The 26,019-nt window shown below is 39.8% G+C and overlaps 1 protein-coding gene across 4 annotated transcripts in view; it reads left to right on the forward strand.

The window, feature by feature from the left end:
• Positions 1 to 1,764: 1,764 nt before the first annotated feature.
• LOC121893846 (histone deacetylase 7-like) overlaps positions 1,765 to 26,019 on the forward strand; it is a 46,896-nt gene continuing 22,641 nt past the window's right edge. Inside the window, exons 1-9 of one of the 4 annotated variants that reach the window (XM_042405944.1) lie at positions 1,765 to 2,033; positions 20,936 to 21,114; positions 21,583 to 21,670; positions 22,140 to 22,254; positions 22,509 to 22,588; positions 23,592 to 23,705; positions 24,016 to 24,113; positions 24,903 to 25,001; positions 25,532 to 25,688. In XM_042405944.1, coding sequence (XP_042261878.1) covers positions 2,015 to 2,033; positions 20,936 to 21,114; positions 21,583 to 21,670; positions 22,140 to 22,254; positions 22,509 to 22,588; positions 23,592 to 23,705; positions 24,016 to 24,113; positions 24,903 to 25,001; positions 25,532 to 25,688 — 949 coding nt within the window. In that variant the 5' untranslated portion in view covers positions 1,765 to 2,014. Of the gene's footprint in view, positions 2,034 to 10,941; positions 11,417 to 20,935; positions 21,115 to 21,582; positions 21,671 to 22,139; positions 22,255 to 22,508; positions 22,589 to 23,591; positions 23,706 to 24,015; positions 24,114 to 24,902; positions 25,002 to 25,531; positions 25,689 to 26,019 lie in introns of those variants that run through there. The other 3 variants (XM_042405943.1, XM_042405945.1, XM_042405946.1) reach the window with 3 other exon arrangements.

Genomic DNA, 26,019 nt, shown 5'->3' on the forward strand with positions numbered 1-26,019 from the left:
TTTTAAACGATGGTCTTGCATTCCTCCAAGCATGCAGTGGTGAAAGTGTTTTCTTACTCACAGTGTAATTATTTTACTGCCAAACACCTGGAATATGCTCCGCAAGCTAGTTTGACTAACTCGTAGTAGTCATGGGCAACATATCTAAATCAGCACATTAAAACTAAAACTTCACATTACTGTTTCATTACTGTTTTACTGGAATATTTTCTTAAAATGTAATCAAATTAGGATATTGACCAGTATTAAGAGGTTGGGGTCATGATTTAATACATTGTAAATACTTATAAAAGTTAGTGTGTCCAAGTTTCCACTACAATACAAAATCCGGTCCAGCCAAAGTACACATATGTTGAATACATGTGCTCCACCCTCATCCCATGACTAATTGTTAGTTCGCATGAAAATGCATTAGACACATGTTCCATCTTTGTCAGTTCTCTGATGCCGTACTTTTATATGAATGAATCTCTTGCTACTCACAGATCTCAGCGGTGACACAGTAACAAAACTGTGAGAAAACCACATGCAGTAACTCGGCTTTCCCGCCCGTATTTCCGGGGAAATGTACGTTGTAGTACGTTGTGTCTCAAAGTTGCTGTACCTTAGAAAATGTGTGCATTTACAGGATATCATGTAGTTTTAAGCTATGTTTTTCTACTGATTCAGTTTCACTCTCATTAATATGCGGGCCAAGTATACGTAAGTAGCTGATCTGTAGATCTGCAGAGATAAGATCACAATCAAATAGACTACTGTAATTAATTAGATGTAACAATGTGGAATTGTTCTCTCCTAAATCACCAACATTCAGGATGTTTTTTCGCTTGTTAATTTCACTCAGGCTGAAATGTAATTGCCGGGGTGAAATATGTCGCCTTGTGTAAGTAATCACACTGAATGCTCCATTTGTGAGAGCTTGACTGGGTCATAGAGTTCTTGTTGTTTTGTTTTTTTTAAAGTTCAGTGCTGTGCTACGTACGGGAGTTATCTGCCTTTGATAAGCACCATGAGTCAACTTCTGCTTTCAAACAACCAGTAGCGAATGTGTGTTTGTAACTCTTGACAATAAGGATATTTTAGGACTGAGGTTTATCTTACAAGTAGAGAAAACTGGTAAATAAGCTGTGTGGATGATCATATTTATCTCTCCTGTTGAGAGAATATATTTTAACATCTCCATTAAACTAAGTGGGTAATTAACAACATTTAAAGAAAAACATCACTAAATAGTAAATGGTATCAATTATTTTTTGGCCTTTCACTGGGTCTAGATGCTGCTTCAGAGCCATTTTGTCCCACCAGAACACATTTCATGCCCCAAAGCTGGTGTAAGTTACACTATGGTGTCAAATCAAAGACGACACCGAAACAACACACTTGATTTGGAGGTGGTGGTTTACAGTATTAGTCAGACTTTAAAAAGCAAAGGGTAATACCGCTGTAATATGTCTTTTAACACATGTACTGCTCAATCCAGCTCTCTTATTTCGATCCTCTGTGCTTTGTGCATCCTAAAGCAACACTTCCTGCTATTGTCTGTCAGACACAAGCGACAACACACATCTGTTACTCTCTCTTTCTCTCCAAAACACACACACACACACACTCATACAGATACACACACCTCCCTCCCTCCTTCCCTCCCCATAGCTCCTGGTGCAAGGGCAGCACTGACAAAGTTACAGGGGGCTGATAGGGCAGAGCAACTGTGTCTTCTCTAAAAAACAGAATCTGAGGGAGTGATTGAGAGAGAGAGAGAGAGAGAGAGAGAGAGAGAGAGAGCAAGTTTAGCTCACATGAGAGGAAGTGCAAGACATAGAAAATCCAGAGCCCGTTGTGTCAAGCAGTTGACTGTGACTCTCTCTGTCAGTTCACAGCCGGGCTCCAGTGCTGCAGCACCACTCCCCTGTCAAAGCAGGATCTATCTTCTCCCCGAGCCTCCCAGCCTGTCCGACCGCTGCCTCTGTGATTGACTGGACTGCTGTGGGAACACGGAGGGACCTCTTACTGGATGTCAGCACCCAAAACCGGTAAGAGATACTGCGTATTTGCACATATTATATCTATCTGTAAAAGAATGTGTAACAGCTATGTAGAAAATGTGTCCTTCAGTGACTGTAAATCACCAAAATAGTCAGTCTTTTATGTACTATACTCTGAAGAGAGAATTCTAGCTGTTCTGGTAGTTTTGCAGATGTTTTGCCCATGCTTTAGATTCTTGGTCCAGTTGTTGATTTTGTCCATCTGAGTCTTGTGCTGTTACCACTGGCAGCTTTGGTTGGCTTCAGCTATGAGAAACTTGAGTTTGTCCTGGATTCAATATACCATATACATTGTTATCAGTGCAAATTCTTCTAAATCATGTAGGTATGTAAAATGTGCAAGAATGCCAAGAAGAACACTGTGGTCAGAAAAAAAAAAGGGTACCTCATTTTTTTGGTTTTATTTGTTTGGTTTTGGAAGTGTTGTTTCTCAGGACGGGGAAGGGGAGAAAATTGGAAACAGACCCACCCACCCTAGAGAGTCTGTCCACAAAAAGTGTGCAAAGAATGAGGAGACACAAAACAACAGTCCCTCACTGCAACGCAGTGCTGAAGGAGACGAGCATAAAGAAACAGACATCAGAAAGAGAAGTTAGTAAAAGGCTGGAAAGAGGACTGGTTGAGACAGTGAGAGTTGATTAAGTTGCTGTGACAACACCAGCTGTCTATGTCCTCTCTGAAAATAATGGGTGGTATAGTGATGACATTTCTGGTTTATGTGGCCTTATCCCTGTGGTGATGATCACAAATTGCTGTTTTAAAGAGTTTAATATTGATGAAAACTTGGCAAACTGAAGCTTAAAGAATACAAACTCTCCCTGGACAGATGCCTCCCTGTACCAGTGGTGGAAAGTAACTTAGTACATTTACTCAAGTACTTAAGTAGTATTTCCATTTGATGCTACTTTATACTTCCACGCCACTACATTTCAGAGGGAAATATTGTACTTTCTACTCTACTACATTTATTTGACAGCTTTAGTTATTTTTCGGATTAAAATTTGACATAATGGATAATATAACAAGCTTTTAAAATACAACACATTGTTAAAGATGAAACCAGTGGTTTCCAACCTTTTTGGCTTTTGATGTCTTACAAAAAGCAGTGTTTAGTCGGGGTCACATTTCAGATGTCTAGGAGTTGTTAACAGCTCCACCAAAAAGTGATTTTTCCCTCTCAACTTCTCACATGGTTTCATTTCAATAAATGTTCAATGTGTTGTGTATCAGAACTTTGTTTTCTCTCATTAATCATCTCACGACCCCTCAGATTTATCCGGTGACCCTTTGGAGGGGCTCAACCCCTAGGTTGAGAACCACTGGACTAAACTAGCTAACTGTATATAAAGTTGTTCAAACTAGCTCCACCTCCAGCAGCTACAACAGTAACATGCTGCTTACACACTGATGCTTCAGTATTAATAATATAATGATGTCATATATAATCATATATCAGTCAGAGGGACCAAACCACTACTTTTACTAAAACACTTTAACTACATCAAGCTGATAATATTTATGTACTTTTACTTAAGTAGGATATTTCATACAGGACTTTCACTTGTAATGGAGTATTTTTACAATACTGTATTGGTACTTTTACTTAAGTGAAAGATCTGAGTGCTTCCTCCACCACTGCCTTGTACACACTCACAGTATAAACAATGATTTTATAAATTCTAGAAATTCAACATTTCAGCCTTATCTCTCAAATGAACTTCAGACTACCTGCTAATCAAATAATTAATACTTTTTAAGTGTCTCAGAATCCATTTGAAAGTGAAAATGTATCTGTCGAACTGAAAGCCTTTAAAGCAAGTTTATCATAAGCAATATTTGCACTGTTCTGTGATTTAGTGTCATACTATTTATATTGAGAACATGCTGAAAACTGAAGCAATATTTTATTCAGTTAGGTGAGAACAAAATATATCCTGCGCAAAATGGGAAATCCATCTCAGCAGCTTAACTGTATAAGTTGGTCTGTATTTCTGTCGCTGTGATAAATCATCAGACTCCGAGTTTGTTTAGTTTGCAAAGGTCGAGGGGCAGCAGGTTAAGAGGCCACAGTCAGCTGGAAGTGGCCCACAGGGACATAACTCTCCCTCTCTCAGGGTCATTGACTCAGACTACATCTCTGTGAAGGAGTCACGTCATGGGTGTCTAGATCAAGCTGAATGGGTGTTGACTGAGGGCACAGAGAGATTAGTAACAATGTTGTATGTTTCAGTTTTAAAGACGTAACAGTCTTGTCTTGTGTACAGTATTGAAGCCATTTTCTCCTTTTCTTCAAAAAGTAATGTCTTGTCTTTAGAAATCTTCATCCATGATAACATCTTGAAAAAGCTTTTGTCTCTCTGAGAGTGTCAGTCCAGTCAAAACTTAAATACATTGTTTTCAATTACCAAAATGACTTTTGGATTTGCATTGGTTCCATCACGTTTTCCAAGTTTCTGAAGGACAGTACAGTAACTTGGCTGCACAGTCGACCAAAAGTATGGTGATCTAAAATGGATCACCTCTCATTAAATCCGCTCTGGTCTGAAGAGGGTTCTTCATGACAGCAGAGGCTGCCTACTGAGGTCAAGTGAGCACTGTAAAGGGATGAAGAAGGAACTTGAGATTACTGGTTTATGTATATGATACTAATAAGTGGCCCATAGTAAAGTTCACTTCCATCTCATACACCTGAACAGGCTGTTGTTTCTGTTTAAATAACAAATAAATAATGCAGTCACTTATTTGAGTACCGCCCCCTGGTGGAAAAGTATTTTTACTGCAAGAATCTGATCTCAGAGAATCTGAGCTCATTTTAATGTGAGTGTCACGGGGAAGTCTAATTGTACAAGACTGTCAGAAAGATTTTGTCACGGGGGAAACACTGTAACTACTGTAGACAGTTTCAGACTTGTATGGAGATGGAAACCCCTATTAGCAGGAAATATAAGAAATGTTAATGACAAGTTTTTGACTTTTCCACAGTCCTCTCTGTTTTTATAATCATCCAGGCCATAATGTGGGTTAACATGCAGGAGCATTTTCAGAAATCTATTATTTATCCCATTATATTTGGCTGTTGGACCTTTAACCTTATAAAAGTTCATTTGTCTATAGTTTAATAAACAACAGACATCATAAGACTTTTTTTTCAAAATGAGCATTAAGTTCACAGCAGCTTCTGTGAAATTGTCATCTCACAGGTTTGAAGAAAGCCACGTCGCAAACCTTTTCAAAGGGGTACACGCTGTTCTGAACTCAGTGTTTTGACCTTTTTCCACACGTGCGTGCACAGGAGTGTGAAGGCGTCGTAAAGCAACACTTTCCAACATCACAGTCAGTTTCCAGAGAAACTAGGCGAGAGCTGAGTGCTATCGCTCCTCTCTGTGGGTTGACTTTGCTTTGCTGTTGGGAATCGAAAGACTTTTCGAGGCGACCCACCACTGCGAGCAGCCTCCAGTACCTTCTCAGTTCAAAGTTACCACACGGCTGCTAGCTACAGCTTAGTGGGGCCTACCTGCACACATGTAATGGGCTTTATTATTCAGACTTCAAGTGAGTGAAAGATGAAAAGAAAACTAAACATTTCCACAACCACTGTTTGACATGTGAAATGGATTTTTCCTTTTTTTTTTTTAATATAAGACGACACAGTGTTGGATTCTAAGTTTAGTTGAATTTCTTCTTGACATGTTTGACATTCCTTCAATGCTCATGAATGGTACCAGCTTACATACTACTTATACTACTACTACCTATTACTACTACAACTGCTACTTCTGTCTGCTCACTACATACACAACACCTATTGCACCTATTACTCTTTTGGAGATTTCCCCCATTTTTTTCCCTGTTTCATGATTTTTAGTAGAGTTTTCCTGATCCAGGTTGAGAGTCTAAGGATAGAAGGTTTTGCATGTTGTACAGATTGTTGAGCCTTTTAGGAAAAATGTGTGATTTTAAAAATAAGGTGATGACCACAAAAGAGAGGAAGAGCAAACCCGACAGATGGTATGCTTACCCTGTATGTATGGCCATGTTGTGTGTGTCTGTGTGCATGTCTGAGTGGGCTGTCTACGTGTCGGTGCATGGCTCTGCATGTATGTGTATGTATATGTGTGTGTGTGTGTGTGTGTGTGTGTGTGTGTGTGTGTGTGTGTGTGTGTGTGTGTGTGTGTGTGTGTGTGTCTGTGAGCTAGGATGACCTCCTGGATAGTAAAAAGCAAATTCTTGTTTGTGGACCCCTAGCCTCCGACTGTTACCCGGAAATCTGTCCGAATGATAACTCCACACATTCCACCAGTCACAATAATGTACTGTGGCATTTCCTCCAGTGACTCCTCCAATGCCATGCGCATTATCCACATCAGACTGTCAATATCAGAGAGAGAGAGAGAAAACAATTACACTTGTGCAACTACAAAAGCTGTCGCTGGGCGTTTCTTTTGGTATGTGAGCGTGTCTTTGCGGCTCTGGAGACATGCTTAATTCTTTGCACCCCTGCCTTTTCCACTCTCTAATCACTGTCTCACTCTCTCCCTATCTTTTCCCTTTTCTTTCATTCTTTTTGGCAATCTGCCCTGCGACCGCTGCTCCCTCCATCACCGTATTGCCTGACTGCATTCCGCTCATTCCTACTGGCTTCCTGTGACTGGAAGAGGAGTGAGCCCTACTGGCCACAAAACTCCACCTTGGAGTCCTACCCATGTATGCCATATGTGTCTTTTCCCCACTTCACTGTCCAGATTTTCAGTTTTTAAAATCGTCCTGGGGATTCTGTGTAAAATCGGGCCTCTTTGAACGAAGATTTCGAGGATGATTTTTCCACAGCATCTTGTTCATTCTCTCATTTTACTGTAAGCCAGGGATGTTTTTACTGAAGGGTCGAATGAATCTGTACATATACAGTAGTGCCCCAGAGGCAGCACTGTTGTTCTGTCCAATAAAAACATGAGGCTTCACTTTACATTCAGACAGACTACTGTGGCAGCTGTAATTGTTAAATTTCATCTGTGAGACCAACATTCATCTTCTGAAAGGAATTATATCATATATCAAAATTCTGCGGAGACGTTAGAGCCAGTCATAAATTACAGAAGAGCTGCACAGATCAGTTCATCAGATCATGTTCTCCCCAGGATGACAATGCAGGACTTGGGCTGCTGCTGTGAGATGACCTGCTGCTCTAACATGTCTGAAAACACTGAAACATCACAGCAGATTTACAAGCAGGCGTTATTTGGATAAATTGATTCACATATTAGGAATCTAAATGGTTACTTTCTTGTCTGAAAAAATATTAAATCTTAATAGAGTGACATATTAACAGTCCTAGAGCGAAAATTACAACAGTCTGGCTCAAATGTCGCCATGATTCCATCGCCCTTGGATATCTCTGTCAGACCGCAAGATATACTGGGTAATGTAGGCCCAGCATGGGCCCTCCTCTCTCCGCCAAAACGCTGACAGAAAGTTGAAACTGAAAAACAGTGACACTGAAAAAAAACTAACAGCGTAAAAAACAACTGTCACTGAAAAAACACAGACATGAAGAAAAAATCTGAAGATTTACATTGAAAAACACATCATAATGCAAAAAATATCTAAATAAAATAAGATAATAAGATTGTAAAAAAATTTTAATGCCTGTGTTTTATTTTTCAGTGGAACTTTTTTTTTCAGCGCCAATACAACCTTTTCCAATACAAGTGTTTCAATGCTAATGTTTCCTTTCCAGTTCAGGTTTTGTTTTCAATACCAAATTTTATTTTTGATGCCAAAATGTAACTGTCACTTTTCTGGCCCCATGTGGCACTGCCCTTATGATGGCACAGACTTTGTAGAAATAGTGTGAGGGGGAAAGATAAGAAGGGAGAGTTCTATTGACTTCTGACTTTGGCACCAACTTCATCAGTCCAACTTATAAAAACTCAAAGTGGCCACTAAAAGCAGCCTAATGATATTAGGTATTGTTTTTCATTTTGTGTAGAATCTATTTTGCATGACAACTGATCATTTTAAAGCAAATCTTTCTAAATTACTTTATCTGTAGCTCAATTTTTTAAAATCAAAATGTCAACTAGACTATTTTACTTCATAACCTGCTATCAGGCACTAAATATCTGCATTCAAATGTGCATAGGGAAAAATGTACCCTTAGTATCAAAGTACAGCATCCAACCCCAGAGCCACAGGTGGAACATAAAAATTTACAACTACTCTGATTGCTGTACTTGAGTAGATTTCTTGAGTACTTTTCAAACTGGATACTTACTTTTAGCTTTCAGCTCCTACATGTTTCACATTTCAGATGTGAATATAATTTGAATAACAGTTGCCATAACGTTAAAGCCGTTATTCAGAGCTCTATGATTGTTGGCGTTAGTATTAAAATGAATAATGACGTGTTGATAATGGCTCATGAAATTATTTATGAAGGCCATACCAAAACAGTAAATTAATTTGTTTAAGATGTCATTTTTAAATAGAAACTGCTCTGAATGAGCTAATTTCAGGGGAAATGTGGCAACAGATACCAAGCACACTCTACTCACTCTATTTGCAAATAGAGGAGGCTCTGTCTGAAGCATGTGCTTCAAGATGGAAGATCTGCAATGAAATTCAATTTGCTTGTTCGTATCTCAAATTATTCAGGCCACAGTCAACCCCATGACTGGGGGGATGGACTGTTAAGTCCTGCCAAGAGCACAGGGGAAAAGACACACTGTTGTTGAAATTAGACTGAGTGTTGTTGATAGCAATTTTTCTAACTCAGGCCATAATTTTCCCCTTAGGTACACAATTTAAGTGAACAACGGCAAACCTCATAGGAGCAGGATTAGCTTGGGTCACATGAAATAAAACACTGGCTCATGTTCACTGTCTTTTACTAGTTGTATTCTCCCAGATTGGTTTATCTTCATGGATACAGTGATGTGAACTTTTGCACTGGCAAAAGGAGAGACTGAGAGACTGAGAGACTGTTCGATATTTCAGAATGTGTGAGAACAGGCAGCGTTGTGCAAATTAAGAGTAAATTTGTTGTTGTGCTCTGTGTGTGTGTGTGGGTGTATGCCTGAATTTGCACGTATGAATGTGTGTGCATCCTAAGAAATAAAAAATTGCCTTTACAACACAATAAAACCAGGAAACTGGCACATACTTTAACGGCTTACAGTAAAATTAACAACTTGGCACGAAACAAGCAGCATGTTACACCAGCGGCATACGCAGGTTTAGTCCAGAATTCAATAACTTTAGGACTTATAGTATAAAGGACTTTCTACTTTAAGTTTGCAGCAGATGAAATTTGGTGTAAAGTGGATGTGAGGCCTTCCTCCCACACTAATCTGCATATACTTTATTTCACATTTGTGTCTGTGGTTTTCTGGTTATGCTGTTGATCATATATATAGTTCTGGTCAGTTTGTTTCTGTTCTGGGCTCACAGCCTCCCTTAAAATATCCTGTCTGAGGTTGATAAACAAAAGTCTGACAGGCTTATGTGAGCACTTATATTTGGTTTACATCATCTTAATCATTGTTACATTCCTATATTCCTGTAGGGATTTGTAGTGCGTCTTTAAAGTTTCAGTGTACTTCTACCCTCTGTGGTGCCTGTATTGCCATATGGAAGAGATACAAGTTAGTGCACTTATGGTACTTACATAAGATTTGAAGTGCTGGTACTCGAGTATACTTGAGTAATGAGTAATTTCCACTGACAATATTGTACATTTTGAAATGTTAGTTGTAATTATTAGTTATGTTGCGAGCCATTTGCTTGTCACATTAATGTTGCTGTTGGCTTGTCATAGTGCTTATACCTCCAAAATTTCAATTGTTAAGGAACTATTTATGAAAAGTATTTTTGACCTTATCTTAAGAGTTTTAGAAAGTTTAAGACTTACCCTTTTTTCAACCTGTAGCCTCAGACTATGCACTCATTGACATTTGACATTTGATTTGACTATGTTAGCTTTACTTTTACCCTACCTAATTTTGAATAAAAGCAGAACTTTTAATTGTAGTATTTTTTCATTGTGTATTGTATTAACTTCCAAAAGGTTTTATGATAGACTTTTTTAGAGAGATGGAGCGTATTTGTAGACATTTTAGAATAGCATGGTGATATATAGGCCTACTGTGGTGTTGGGTAGACTGGTTTCTTTCCAGTCTTATTTTTTTCTTTGTTATTCCAGATGTAGCCTAAAGCAAAAAGAGCAGAGGCAAAACACACACACACACACACACACACACACACACACACACACACACACACACACACACACACACACACACAAACACACACACACACACACACACACACACACACACACACACACACAGTCATGTTTCCATCACTTCTGAGGACATATTTCATTTCTTCTCCTAACTTTAACATAATCCTAAACTAACCTTAACCTTAACTTTAAACCAAGTCTTCACCCCGAAATTAATGATGTCCATCAAGGGGACGTGCTTTTTGTCCCTATAAGGGAGGCGAGTCCCCACAACATGAGGAATACCTGGACCACACACACACACACTCTCACATAAACACTCTCACATATACACACATACACACAGACGTTGTCCTAGTTCACTTTTGGGGACATTACATTGACTTACATTCATTTCCTGGAGAATTACCCTAACCCAAACCATAACCACTACTTGCCAAACCCTAACCCTAACCTAACCTTAACCACTGACCCAAAAATCAGCTTTTACCCAATTGGGGACACAGCTGTTGTCCACAGTAGGACAAGCCGTCCCTAATCAACTGGTCTTTAGTCTGAAATGTGTCCCCGTAAGTAGCCTATGACACACACACACACACACACACACACACACACACACACACACACACACACACACACACACAGAGCATCCTTACCCAGCTGAGTTCAGCAGATGGAGCCCTCACACCAGCAGCACACACACACACACACGGATGAAAGTGAGACTGCCAGCAAGTTTTATCAGAAGTTTCACCGCCGACAGGCAGACTCAGTGAGGCAGATAAGTGGAGAGCAGCTCTCGTGGCAGTGGAGCGGTGGACACACTTTCTCTCTCCGACTATCGAGACATTTTGAGGTTAGCTTACTGTATGTTTACAGTTCTGGCAGCAGAGCGCGGTGACGGTTGAAACCAACGTCTTTGATTTTAAGTCCAAGACCCGCCTGCTAACTGACAGAGTAACAACCAATTTAGTCCCAAAAAAGAGCCAATGACCAGGATGGATACTTGGACCAAGTTTTTATCTGTCTTCTGTTTTGTCTGACTTGCTCCTACTACCTTAAAACTGGCTGTCAGCTCTCCAGTGTCGCATGAAACTGAAAATGCGTCGCTTTTGAACTTCACCGCCAACAGGTAGGCGATGTTTGTTTGCTAACGTCCACCGTGAAGTAGCCGACAAACGCGGTTAAAACGTGTGCCAATACTTTTAAAAACAGGCTTTAACTTTACTCAAAAAAAAAGATCTTGACTGCTGCTTTACTGCTTTCTTGTGTACGGGAACTTGTGTGAGCTGAAACACTTACACTTAAACAGTTGTTTAGCGTGTTTTGTGGTAACGTTCATTGTGAAGTTTAGTTTCAGTTGCTTACCAATTAGCGTTAGGCGACATTTAACACAGATTCAATCCATGTTATCCTCAGCAGCAGGTGTAAAAGCTCACCTGGCTGAGATTTACAACTGTAGATACACAGTAGAGCTATGTGCAGATGTGTTTTCCCCTTTTTGCTATTAAGAAATGTAATACAGCATTTTTAAATTGCCTAAATCTCTTCCAAAATCAGAGAAAATGTGGCTTGAGGTAATGATACTGCAGCCTGAATTAGTAAATACCTTATCACCTGCCTGAACTAATTGACTGTAACATGAGGTTTCCCCTGTAATTATCCTAATCTGACAGGTAAAAACCTATTTTAAGGTGATAAATAAGCCAAATGATTGTGTAATTATGGTATTAAGGCCTCTTTGTGAGTGCTAGTGTAGAATTTCCCACTGGATGCATTTTTGCCCATAACGTCATTGAAATGTTTGACTCATTCACTACTAGGCAACAAATGTTTGGTTGTTAGATGGACCATCGGGTGGGCAGCTGTGTTTAAGTGCGTGTGCTGTATTATGACAGAAGTCATAAAATTGTTAGATCCCACCCAAGTCCCTTCAGTCCCTTGAAAATGAAAACACACACACACACACACACACACACACACATATATATATACACACACACAGCTAGCCATGCGTGGAATAATGTTCTCATGTGTCCAGGTTCTCTCGCTGGACAGGATGAGGTCATAGCTTCAGTGCTGTTGCGGGGATTCGGTTACATTAGTTTCGTGTTGGCCATGCCAAAGGAATCGACACCACCTACACTTTTATGCCCTCTTTCTGTGTCCTTTCGCATCTCCCCCTCACTCCTTCATTTTTTTTCCTCACATCATCTCAGATAACTAGCAGAGAGCATTATTGCTTTGAATGGGTAAATGTCTAAATGTCTGTGAACGTACATGGTTGTCCCTGCAGCGTGCAAACACTGTATACAGGCATGTAAGCGTATCACTGAATAAAGACTTTGATCATAATAACTAGCCTTTTATTCTACATGAACGGTGTCAACTTACCCAAACTGTTGATCACAAAGGCCCCTTTGCTCTGTGAGTTGTGACAGCCTATGGGTTTGGCTTTGTCACAGTTGTAAACACTGAGCAGGCCTCTTATGTCTGAAGGTTAAAGTGAAACTCTGGGGAAAAGTAAATTATAGGGCCATTCTTTTCCCACTCACACTCAAAATGTGTCTCAAAATATTGTAAACGGAATATCTTCGAGTTTTTAATGTTGGTGGGAGAGAACAAGAAATTAGAACACGTCACTCTGGGCTCATATTTAGTTGTGGCTTTTTTGTCAATTTCCTGCAGTTAATCATTTTAAAATAATCAACAGATTAATTGATAACAAAAATAATCAGCAGCGGCAACCATAGTTTGCGTGTCAGTGTTTCTATGGGTTGTTTTTTTTTTATTCCTGTGCACAAAAACATTTTGATGTCAGCTACAGTCACATCTTTCCTACTGTTGCCATCAGGAGCGACCAGTCACGCTCTAGGCCGACTGGGTTGAAGATAATCGGTGCTACAACTTGTATTTCATATAATTTTTATCAGGCAGTTGCACTGTAACGTGGTTGCAAGCAGTCAGTGTTGTTTTGTCTTGCTCTTGAGGTATGAAGTTGTTGAAATTCAGTTATTTTAAAGACTTATGGCGATGATGTTTAGTTAGACTCTTGACGGTGTGGTTTGACGCAGGGAAACAGGTGGAGAGGTGTGATAGTTGTTTTGGTTTTGAGTTTCATTACGAATTAGGCCTTAATGTAATATACTTTCATTGAGTAAAATCTGATGAAATTAAAATTCAGAATCCTAAATGCATACCTGCATTTTGAAGTTTTCCGTTTTGTTTTTTGGGTTTTTTTGTTGTTGTTTTTTTAAATCATGTGATAAATGTGTTGATTGCCGGGTTGGAAGTAGAAATGCAATAAAGATTATTTTTAAGATTATTTTTAAAGATGTATTTTGTTGAATAATCGATTCATAATTTTGTCTTTAAAATGACAAATTCCTGTTATAATTTTACACAGTCTAAGATAATAATAAACAAATATTTAATCATCACAATACTTTCCTATTAATTTTTTGATAATCAACTTATCAATTAATTGATTAACTGTGTCAGCTCTAGACTGGACACATACTCACAATGTCCTAAAAGTTCAGTGTATTGTTTTATTTGCATGCCGCACGGATGACTACAATGACTATTAAGGGACCTTCCACCCCTAGTGGATGAATCACTTATTCCCGATGCATCTGACAACTGGTTCAACCTTGGTTAAATAAACACTGATAGAGAAGCATAACCAACTATCAATGACCTCATATAGGCATTTACATTTATAGTAAGTAGCACAGGTCATCATCAGGTACGCCTTTTGGGTAGTATACCTTTGTGCTGCAGGCTAGTTGTGAAAGTGAATATCAACCTTTTCCCAGGACAGATAACCTTTAAAAGTCCCCAGTGTTTTCCCAGTGTGAGCCACAGCAGTGCCCTGACAATAGGCACAGTGTTCTGGACCGGCCAGAGCCCAAGATCACATTTCCTGTTCCTGATTTAAGATCAACTCAGCTGACTGCTGATACACTCTGCTCCTCAAAAACACAGCAAAGAGACTATCACTGTATTTGTGTATTGTGTGTGTGTGTGTGTGTGTGTGTGTGTGTGTGTGTGTGTGTGTGTCTTTGAGCAAAAGATGGAGAGTATTAGGCAAATCAACAAAGTTCAAACAAAGACAGTAACTTTATCAAAACCAGCAGTAAACGCAGAAGACAGTAACCTTCTTCATATTGACTGCAGGGTGTATTTGAAACAAAGAAGCCTTTCTGTGTAAATAGTCGTCTAACCTAGTGTGCAATAACAGACCGATACACAGTATACTCTAGACAGATGGGCGACTCTCTGCATAGAAGGAAGTGGGCATGAGAACCTGTTCTCTCAGTCAAATAATTTTCATCATGTTGTGCATCGGGTTTTTACATGTAAAACACAAATACATGGCAGTATGTCTGTGTGTGTGGGAGTGTAAAGGCCATATTCCCTCAGGTAACATCTGGTAATGTCGAGGTCACAGAGCAGAAATTAATGTTTGTGGGTGGAGATTAGGTGCACAGACCACTGACCTAGATAGGTCCACGCTTAGATTAGTCACTGTTTCTTTTGACGTACATAAAGGAAGTCAGCTGATGTTCCTGTCAGGTCTTAATTTGCATAATTGAACTCAGTGTTAAGGTGATCATTTGTATGTGGTATGTCTGAATGAGGATGTGTGTACCGTGTCACCTCTCTCAGCTATGAATGATTAACACCTGCCAGGTCATTAAAGCATCAGTGCCCATTCTTTCAGCACTAATACACATTGTGTGTGTCTGCGGAGCAAAAGAGAAAAGTTTCAGTCTCATGCCAACCTTATGACAACACCCTGGGCCAATTTTAGCTGTTTTTCCCCTTCCAAAAAAGATGACCCTTTGGAACCCACAGGAGAAATGATGAAACCATTTTTAACAATTGTCAGTCTGTTTTGGTCTGTGAGAAATCAAGTTGAAGAATCACACTAAAGAGCATGCTAGCTTGTGACACTGTCTCGTATACACACAACTCCACAGTGAGCCGGTGACCCCTCACCTTATTCCCGCACCGCCCCAGGGACACAACATCAAGAGAGGTCCTGTAACTCTCTGACATCTGACCTTTTGGTTGAAGAGAGTGGCAGGAACAGTACAAAACAGTTCTGACAGAGTATGAGAGAAACAAAGAAAAGACTACTGTAGACGATGAAGGAACCTCATATTTGCTTGTGCTATTATCCTGTTAAGCCGCTGAGAAAATTGAGCTGTGGGGTATGCGTTAAATATAGTTTAATTGCAATGGTTAAAAAAATGATAAACATCCAATAATGATGTATAGGCTGCATATTTTTGGCATGACAGACATTTTTGACAAGGATCCCTCTCATGTAGAAATGTAGAGCTGAAATTATGGGTTAATTAATCAATCAGCTGATCGACAGAAAATTAATCTGCAACTATATTGATAATCGCATAATCATTTGAGTGATTTTCAAGTGCAACCGGCAAACATTTTCTAATTCCAGCTTCTTAAATGTCAAGATTTTATCTGTTTTGAATCTTGGTAAATTGAATACCTTTGTGTTGTAGACTGTTGGTCAATTTAAAGTCATCACTTTGGGCACTGGGAAATTGTGGATGACATTTTCTGACATTTTTTAGCAAAATAAATACAAAGCTATTGATGGAGTAATCAAGAAAGTAATTAATCAACAATGAAAAAAAATAGAGGATTTGTATTAAGGCTAAATTAAGTGGACAAAACATTTATCTATTACAATTTCTGCATAAACTGTATGCTGATACTGAGACAAAGTAATCCATCAGCTCGCACATAGTTGTCGGCTGTAGTAAACACGTTCTTGGTCCACATCCATTTGCAGCAGGCCCGATTCAAGGCTGAAGTTATTGACAGCCACTTGCACACACGCCATACACATACAAACGCATGTGTGGGCAATTGGGATTGCTATTAATACACTTACAAGCACACACACACACACACATGCCACACACTCGTAAAAACAAGTGGTGTCATGCTATTAATATGCCAAGAAACAGCAACATACAAATTCAATGTCCTCAAACACATGTGCACTCGCATGATTACGCACAATAACACAAGTGTTTACTGACAGGTGACACTAAAAATAAACCGGCATGGCTGCATATACTGAAAGTTGTACAAAGAGCTACAGTGTTCCTTCAAAAGAAACAAATGGGCACTATTAATACACTGGCACCAACACACACCGTGCACTGACACACAGATACACATGTATCGGCTCCCTCAACTGTCGCACATGCAGATCCTACTTATGCAAACACAAAGACCTGCTGTGTACACTCAAAAGAAACAACTGCAAGCTATTAATATCTTGGCGCGTATAGGACGGACACACACAAGCGCGCACACACACACACACACATATGGATGCACACATAAGGAGATTGATACTCCAGCTGCTCGGAAGCAGAGGGACAGAATGTCCCCAACAGCTGTGGATTCCTCTAAACGTAAGGACGGGGGCGGGGGGGGGACGGAGAGAAAGGAGAAAGACGGAGGCAGAGGTGGTGGGCAGGAGGAACCGCTGAAGGTGGGCAACATGGTGGAGAAGCTGTCATAAAATTGCTATTGTGTATGTGTGTGTGTGAGAGAGTGGGTCTGTTAATGCAGAGCGCAGTGTCAGCCTGAATGTAAACTTAATGAATTTACACTCAGCAGATGTTGACATGCTTGATATTTTAATTGAAACAATGTTATCTGTTTATATTTCATATAACATTTTGTTTCTGAACTTGTGCACTTTCTGCTTTGTTGCTCATCTAACCGTCCAGAAACCTCAAGCTTGCTCCCAGTGTTTATGTATACAAATAGTAACTAGCACTTAACCTGATGTGTGACTTCCAGACGTAACTCCATCCAATACCAATGTGGTGTTCACTCCAGCCCAACAATAAACAAAGCGAATTTAAGGCCCGCAGTGTAGATATAAATACTGCTGAAGGACATCTGTAACTCTCATGCTTGCAGAAATGAGCCAATGAAGCCATTCAACCAAAATAGCAGCTTCTGCTTGCCTAAATGAACCAAGAGGATGTTATGGTGCAGACTAACTTTAGAAACAGGAAGTCGCTGTTTCTGTGTGAGCGAGTGTCTTATGTATGTGTGTGCGCGCGCACGACTGTGTGCATGCAGGTGTGTTCATGTGTGGTATGTGTGTGTGTGTGTGTGTGTGTGTTTGTGTTTGTCAGTGCCTCAGTGTGTAGCTGCAGAAGGCCCACAGAAAGAGGATGATGGTTGTGAAACGAATATGCTATTACAGAAACCAGAAGTTTGTCTCCTGCCTATTTTTAGCACCACAACGATCAAATGAGAGACAGAGAAGCACGCACACAGATCTTATCTAGATGCAGTTCTTATTTTTAAAATGTTCCAGATTTTATCATAAAAATAGCATTTCTTTTCAGTTTTAAAATGCAAAATGTGTCCAGCATTATTTAGTGCACAACTAATAAATAGCAGGCCGTAGAAAATACTTACTGTACCATCGCATTACTTTTTTTGTGATGTGATGTTGAAACAAGTATGTACTGTAAATGTCCTCTTTTAGTGAACTCTTGGTAAGGAAGTAATAAGCACATTTTGAAATCCTTCAGAGTGAGGGTAGTTTGGATTGCTGGTTGAATTCATAACGCTGTGACTGAGCTGTTTTTGTGTCCAGTCGTGTAATGAGTCATGTGCAAGTCTCCTAATGTCACAGCTTCAGTGTCAGTGCTAAAACTCTGGTCTGAAAGCACACAGATAAGACAAACATGTGTTTGTTTCGAAGAGTGGCCTTTTCTTTAATAGTGCAGAGTGACACCGAAAAAATGTAGTAAATACAAGTTAGTAAGTGTTGATCATGTGTCTCTGAGAGGACATTTAGTCCCACAAAGCGAATAGTATTCAGATACATATGGTTGCGGCAGCCTGGTCTTTGCTGTATTTTCTGGGTAAAAATATACCACAGGTGTTTCTTTTCTGTTTAGACGAGAAGCAAGACTGACTTCCTGATCATTTCCTTTCTCTCAGGGGAGCTGTTTGGTAAGCGTGTGTGTATGTGTGTGTGTATGCGGGCAAATGGGAGAGAGAGAGAGAGAGAGAGAATATGTAGATTTGTGTTCCCACCACCACCATCAAGCTCCTCCTTATGATCATCTGATTTCCTTTGAAAACACACAGACATTCAACAATGTTCTATTGCGACTCATGCATCATCCAAAGCTAAAAAAAAAAAAAAAAAAAAAAGCCCCACTAATTTCAGCCGTTCTGCTTCTACTGTGACACAGGCATGAACTAGCTGCGTGTGAGACTTGTTAAAATACTTCTGAGTCTCTGATGTGTCTGATGTGTCATGGCTTCCTTGAGTTACCTGGCAAGGTAAGATTCCAGTGACGCAGGAAAACTGTGCAGAGCAAGAAGCGTGTAAATTGCAGGCATAATTTTTACAGGAGGCATGCCATCCTATGTTTCCCTATATGACTATTCCCGTAACCTGAGTTTCAGTTCTCACATAAAAGCTTATTTATCTTTTAGTTTTTTTTTCTCTCACACATACAGGAAACATGAAAAGCCATGGCTGTCCCCATGAACCTGTGTTGTTATTATGAACTCTGTATCTGGGCTATCAAGCAGGGCAACAGAACTGAAACCACTTTGCTTAAACTGTGAGATATTATCTTGTATTGTAGGTAGTTCTGGTCTTATTAACTCTCTGCCTGTTTTTTCATGTTCTACTGTGTGTAAGTCTCACTTGACCTGCAGTAATAAGAGCGTGGGAGTGTTTTCTTCTTCAGAGGAATTCTGTCAACCTGAAACGGCTTCAGAGACATGATTATTTCTCTCTCTGGCTGAGTCAGTCTTGCTGTTGGGAATGAGGGCCAAATAAAGCTGCCTGGGTCTGTACAACTTATGGCTCCAACAGGAGGGAAGTTGAGTGGAAGTGGGGCTTGTGTGTAGCCTGCATATGGAGGTTTGCTTCGGGCTGTTTTGTTGCATTGTTGAAAGCTAGATTTGATAATGTCTCTGTAACTTGTTGAAGTGTCGTGAGCTTATTCAAGCCACTCTCCAATACTCTCTTGATAAAGCCGCTCTTAATTATAATAGCAGACATTGAAGGCTACGCTTCACAATGTGTTTAACTGTAGAAACAGTGTCTTCTCGACTTTTCTGCATTGCTATTTTTGCATTTTGGTTTTGTACTTGTGTCTTGTGGCTAATCAATGTAGTAGATTTGATAATGTAATCTTTTTGTCAATTCTTGTAATTGTGCGGGGCAGTGTTGTCACTGCAGAGTTGTTACTGTGTTACAGCACTATCCGCAGTGGTTAATGTAGTTCAGCAGGGTGCAGCCGGTGAAGAAACGGCCCTTTACAGGAATCATATGAGTAATGTTGAGTAATATTTTGGGTTGCAGTCATTTAGGCATAAGGGTTCAGTAAATTTCCATGTTCTTCCCTCCCTCCCGCTGTCCCTCTTGCCCCAGAGGAGTAAGGTGTCTCCTTCCATACTGTATCTGTCTCCGCTTTTGTATCAGTACTGAAACATTCCTCACCATGTTTATTGGTTTCAGGTGTCAGTCGCATTGACACGTGAAAACAGTATCAAGTTATCTGTGAGCTTGCATATGTTTTTGTTTTGTCAGTATATGGTGCATCACAAAAGTCGAGAATAACTCGAGGCTCATGTTTTCTCACCACCAGTTATCATTAGCCTTCCTGTATGTTTTATAGATCATATTATCAAGTCATATTGTGCCATAGAGGTTACAGTCAAATCATTTATGAATCATTTAAGGTTGCACTTACATATTTACAATGGCCTCTGGATTATATAAATGGATCAAGACCTTTTCTCTCTCCCCTGCACCTATTAAAAAGACATATGTCTTTAGTTAAGACACTGAGTTTTGCTTCAATTGTCTCACTGATGCTAAATTTAGCCTTTTATTTCTTTAATTTTAGTAAAACCTGGAAGGGAGATGACAGATTAATGTACCTGACCCAAATGCCTTGACCACACAATGTTCACATCCACTCCCCACCCCGTTTCCTTCATTCTTTCTCTCTCATGTGCCCCTCCAACACACACAAACGCCCCTCTCCTTCGCTTTCTTGAATGCAGTGTTGGACAATGGCCAGTTCACTTGAGGCAGGAAGACTTGAATGAAATGAAATATGACTGGTGAACGTGCAGAGTTCAAGTACAAGTACACATCTGGGCATACACTTATGCCAAATAAACTTAGTGCACTCTTCATCGTGTTTATGTTGAGCACAAACAGTAAATGACGCTCCAATTGTTCAAGGACTTTTTCTGTGAATATCTGTTTAAAACATACTTCCTCAAGTGACCTTTTGTGTTATGACCTGGACACCCTAAGACATTAGTACTTCTTTAGCACACAGACTAAATCTAGGAGATTTTCTTGTTATCTATCTAATTTTATATGTGTGTAGTGTGTTCAAGTGACTGAGTGTGTTAAGTGGACAAAAGCCACATAAAAGAAGGAAAGTAGATATCCTTTAAATAACAGATACTCCACAAAGATTAAATTATATTGTATACCATAATTAACCATAAATAAACCTGTAGATATAGACAATTTTACCTTCAATACAGTGATGTGCTTTTCTTTCTTTGTCTCTTTCTCTCTCTGTAGTGGATGTGATCATTAGCAATCAGGTTTCATTACCCAAAAGTTGGGAGCAGCCCATGGACCTAAGTGTCAGGTTGGTACATCCAGGCCCAGATTCGGCCATGCTGGCCCCCCACCCTCCCTTCTTCCTGGGACCCCTCTCCTCTCAGCATTGCTCCCAGTTTTCCCAACAGCACTTGCAGGTAAGGACAAATTTGCACATCAGAAGAAAACCACTCTTGAGCCAGTAGTGAAGTCTGTCAGAGGTGACAGCAAGTGATACTAAAAATGACAAAATGACAGTCCAAAAATGACAGCATAGGTCATCCTCCTGCCCCATCAGGTGCTTGGTTTCACCACACACTTTTACACAGGTTGTATGCTCAGAGGAAATGAGTAAGAAGAAGGTCAGGTTACTGTAAACAGACCACGTTGTCAGCATTAGATTCTAATCAATGCTTATTATGGATCAGATGATTGGTACTGTCCTACTGTGATTGTATATTTCTTTAGTCTAAACATGAAGTCTTATATTCAGTTATGTAGAGATATTTGTTTCTTTGTGAGAGACTGTGGCAGTAGTGATATGTTTGTCCCTTTCAATCTCACACATGCACAACCCAAGCTGATTAGACAGGTCAGTGTTAACATCTCTTTTTTTTCCCTTTCAGTATAACATTGAACAAAGGCAAAGAGAGATGGAGGACGAGAAAAGAGAAGAGCTGCAACAGCTGATACAAAAGAGTAAGAATGAGCAAAGTGAGTATTTCTTCATACTGTAATGTGTTTTTGCAAGTTCTGTGAAAGACTATAAGGTTGTTGACGTGCTCTTAATCTGAGTCATAGAACACCGTATGTTTCAATGAAAAAGGTGGGGATTTCCAACAGTACTGTAGTGTATTCTCAGATTCCAAGGAAATTGTACTCATAGCGAACCAACAAGCCTGTGTCAGGAAACACTGGTAGCTGTTTTTATTTTTTATCATGTAGAGGAAATGAAGACAGCATAGATGAAAGTGACAAATATCCTGGATCCTACTTTTGAAGACTGCTTGTTGATACTACAGCGATATATAGCGCCTTGTTGTGAAAAGCTGTTCATATTGTTGCTTTCAAACACATTTTTTCATTTTCTCATTGTATGATTATATGTTACCATATATGACTAAAATGTGCATGATCCAAGTCTCTGACTTGTTCCTGATGGAGTGACTTTATTGACTGGTAGGTGCTGTAGCCAGTCCCCTGGTAAGGCAGAAACTCCGGGAACACATAATCATGAAGAACCAGCCCACCCATGATAGAGTCACTCCAAACCACAGCAGTCCTACACCAGGATACAGGTGAGTGAGACAAACAGGAAAAGCAAAAAGGCCCTGCTCTAAGATTATTGATTTTTTTTTAAATGGATCACACTGTGAAAGCTGCTAACATAACTCAGCTGCTGCAGACTTTTATGATTGTGACAGTTTATTGTTATAATACTACTCCTTCCTTTTTGGATTTAAATAACAGTAACTAAAGAAAATGAAAGAAAACACTTTATTAAACCAAATCTCCACGTACCCACTGATCTGCTACTGTTTTGGTTACTAAGGCTACCAGTGCCAGACATGTCCCCAAAGCCTCAGGCCACACCCTGTGACCAGCGTAAAGACCTCTCCCTGCGCAGGACAGGTGAGTTGCCTCTGGCTGTTTGTGTCTGTGATTGGGGATTCCCACCCTTCAGTAAAAACTGTGAAAGTGATTTTCCATTGCAGATCTGTTTTGTTGCGGTGTGCACTGTATAATTTGAGTGAGACTCAAAGTCATCTGACTGCATAGCTCAGTGGGATATTTTATTCAGTGTGATCTTTTTCAGTGTCTCAGCAAACCGTCATTATGTTACATAGTCTGCACCAGAGAACAAGAAGGTGAGGGAGAGAATGACCTTACTCAGGAGTGTACTTTCCATCAACACGAAGCAAAGTCATTAAGCACCAGGCCTGCAGGGCCAGAGAGAGACCTAAGAGTCGTAAAAACAACAATGACAGTGACACAAACAAAGACCAAAGCAGTTATATAACTTTAACTAAGGTATGTGTAAAATGAACTGCGTGAGAGTCCAGAGCAGGTCTCCTTCGCCATGTGAATGAGAGTGGGAGTGGTTTCATCTTCCTGTAGATCTCAGCAAGCACGCTCACCATTCAAAATGCCATTATTTATTTGCGTTGCCCTAGAACCTTGGGTGCCAGCGCACACACATCCTCCAGTGCTTTTTTTGGCTCGGCGACAACACAAAGCTGCCTTTTATCTGCCCTGAGCCAGCCACTGATTGATTGTTTTGTTTGGGTTTATTGAAGCCTGAGCAATGTAAACATGGAACTTTTTTATGCCATTAACCACGGTCGAGGCATTTGCTTTGTTCAGCTGTGCGGCAGATTGCTTTAACTGGGTTTTGTTATGGAAATTGAGTGCATCATTATAGTTCATGCTTTACAGAGTGGGTGCAGTCTTGCTGATGTACTGTACGAGATGCGTAAGACATCAGTCAATTTATCGTCAAGCTGCTGTTTATGAGTTATATGTATGTTTCCTTTTTATGAGACCTCAGGGGATATAATTATGTTCATGTTCATGTCTGTGTGTGCGCATATGCTTCTTTGTGTATTTATTTGTATTTGTGTGTGTGTGTGTGCAGTCTCTGAGCCCACTCTGAAGTGGAAGTTAAAGAAGCTCATCACTACTAGGCCAAACCCGCTGCAGCGTAAGATTAGTGCCCCTCCCGCTGTCAAGCACAGGACAGAAACTCTGGGTAGAGTATCTACATTTAGCAGGATCACTCTCATGATCTTATGCTTCTATTTTATTTGCACTGCTCTTTTAGCTATTTCAAGTTAATGTTGCTTTGATGTGCCATTTCCATCTGTGTTACTTTTACAACATGAGACACTTCAAAGATGTATTTTTAGCAACACACATCCTGTAATAGAATACTGCACTGACACAATTTGATTAATTTTCCAATTTGTTACGTGCATCGTTTGGTGCTGTATGAACATATTTTTTTCTGACTGTGTTGGCTGTCATGAGTTTGATCGGAGTGTATCAATTCTGTCACCCAGACTCCTCTCCCAGCAGAAACAGCACCCCAGCATCAGGGTGCAGCTCACCCAACGACAGCCTCCATTCGGACAACGGGGCCCTCCCATTGGCCCATGAGGTATGTTTACATCATTGTAATTTAGCAGACTTGACTTGAGCAATGAGTTCGCAAGTAGGGGTTCAGTGCCCTGCTCAAGTGTACATCACACAAGAGGACAAGACGTTAACTTCCATGCGTCTCTGTCTTCTATTATATAAGACCTGGTGCCCATTATTTTCCCTTATGCATTAATTTTAAAAATCTTTCTTACAAAACTCTTGTTTACTAAAAAAAATGCAAATAAGAATGAAACAGTAAAGGCCTACAGTACCTACTGTCTGTATAGTTACAGAGCAGTCCATCATCACAAGGTGATTTTACCTCTACTCTTTAAAGGACAACAGTTGAATGTTTATGAGGTGTTTTAATGCAGTACAGTAATGGTTCCCAATGCTTTAAACAGGGAGATTTGAGAAGGTCAGATGGCCCATTGTACAAAAACACATGTAACTTGATCACTTCTTATCTAATTAAAACATTAATATAAATTAATTTTCTATTCACCATCCCAAATGACCCATCATTTTCCTGGCTGGTTACACTAGTAGTGTTGGTTTATCAGGTTTTAACACACAAGTCTTGTGTGATAACCTTTTAAATAGAATTACATTTAATACCTGTGTGAAGGTTTATATACTTTAAGCTCAGCCCATTCTCTTAATATATGGTACTAAGGAGAGAAGTGAAATGACTTTTATTATGTTCATGCGTATGTTCATGTTTTATGTTCAAAATGGATGATGTGTTCATTTGTATGTGATTATCTGCACAGATAATCTTTATGATCAAAATTTATGTCTCATTCAGGCACAGAGGTTGCTGCTGAAGGATGGGAGTTTGGCCCATTTCACTTTGCCTCCCAACCCAACTGCCATGCCCAACATCACTGCTGGGCTGCCTGCACATGTGAGCAATGTTACCCTCTAGGGTCTAACCCTAACCCTCTTTGGATTCTCTCTAGAATCAATATTTCAATCAACATTTTTATAGACTTACTTATTTTTATTTCACAAAAAAACTACAAATAAGTTCTTGAATCATTAACCAGTGTAAAGGATAAATAAGTACATTTACAGATGTTATCACACTATAAAAGTATCTCTAAGACTAAATGTCTAAAATAGCGCCTGCAAACTTGAACAGTTATAGAAACATGTGGTATATTCAGGCTTTCACTTCCCTATTCGTCTCTGTGGTGCTTTCATATCTTGTGAATCAGTCATGTGGTAGTTAATTCACCTGAAAATATTAATGTGTTTGTTGATGAGTATTTCCTTAGATTGCAAATAGCCCATTAAACCCTTGCATTATGGACTAACCCCCTATTTTTCTCATGTGTGTAATCTGTAACCATGATGAGGGGTTCCCTAATTCCTAGTGACCCCTCCAGCATTTCTTACCATCATCTCTCCTCTCTTGTTCTCTTGTCTCCCCAGGCTGATCTGCGAGTAGCAAGGCCTCTGGCAGTATCTGCGCTGCCTCAGGTCTACCTGCCTCTGGAAAGCAGCAGTCCAGGCCTGTCTCAGCGCTTGCAGCCTGTGCTCATACTGGAACCACATACCGGGCTTACCACATACTCACAACTTGTCTCTCGTGAGTTGTGCAACTATAAATGTGTTGTATTACAGAAACAGAAGTATCTCTAAACGCATGGTGATATGCACATATACAGAACACATGCATCCAAGTGTGCACACAAAGAAACAAGTATACATGCACATTTCAATAATCTTAACTATGGAATAACTTAACTGTAAGATGGAGTGTAAGCTTTTATTTTGCTGTTTGTCATCAGGAATCGATGTCATTCATGCAGGTTTTTCACCTTATTTGTTAGTAGCACATAGTTATTTTTTGGGAAATCTATAGTCGTCTTTCTTCAGCTCTCTTCCTGTGACATTGGCAGTGAGAAGATTTTGTTTAT

The sequence above is a fragment of the Thunnus maccoyii genome, chromosome 3 (assembly GCF_910596095.1).
Source record: "Thunnus maccoyii chromosome 3, fThuMac1.1, whole genome shotgun sequence".
In the NCBI taxonomy this organism is placed as follows: domain Eukaryota; kingdom Metazoa; phylum Chordata; class Actinopteri; order Scombriformes; family Scombridae; genus Thunnus; species Thunnus maccoyii.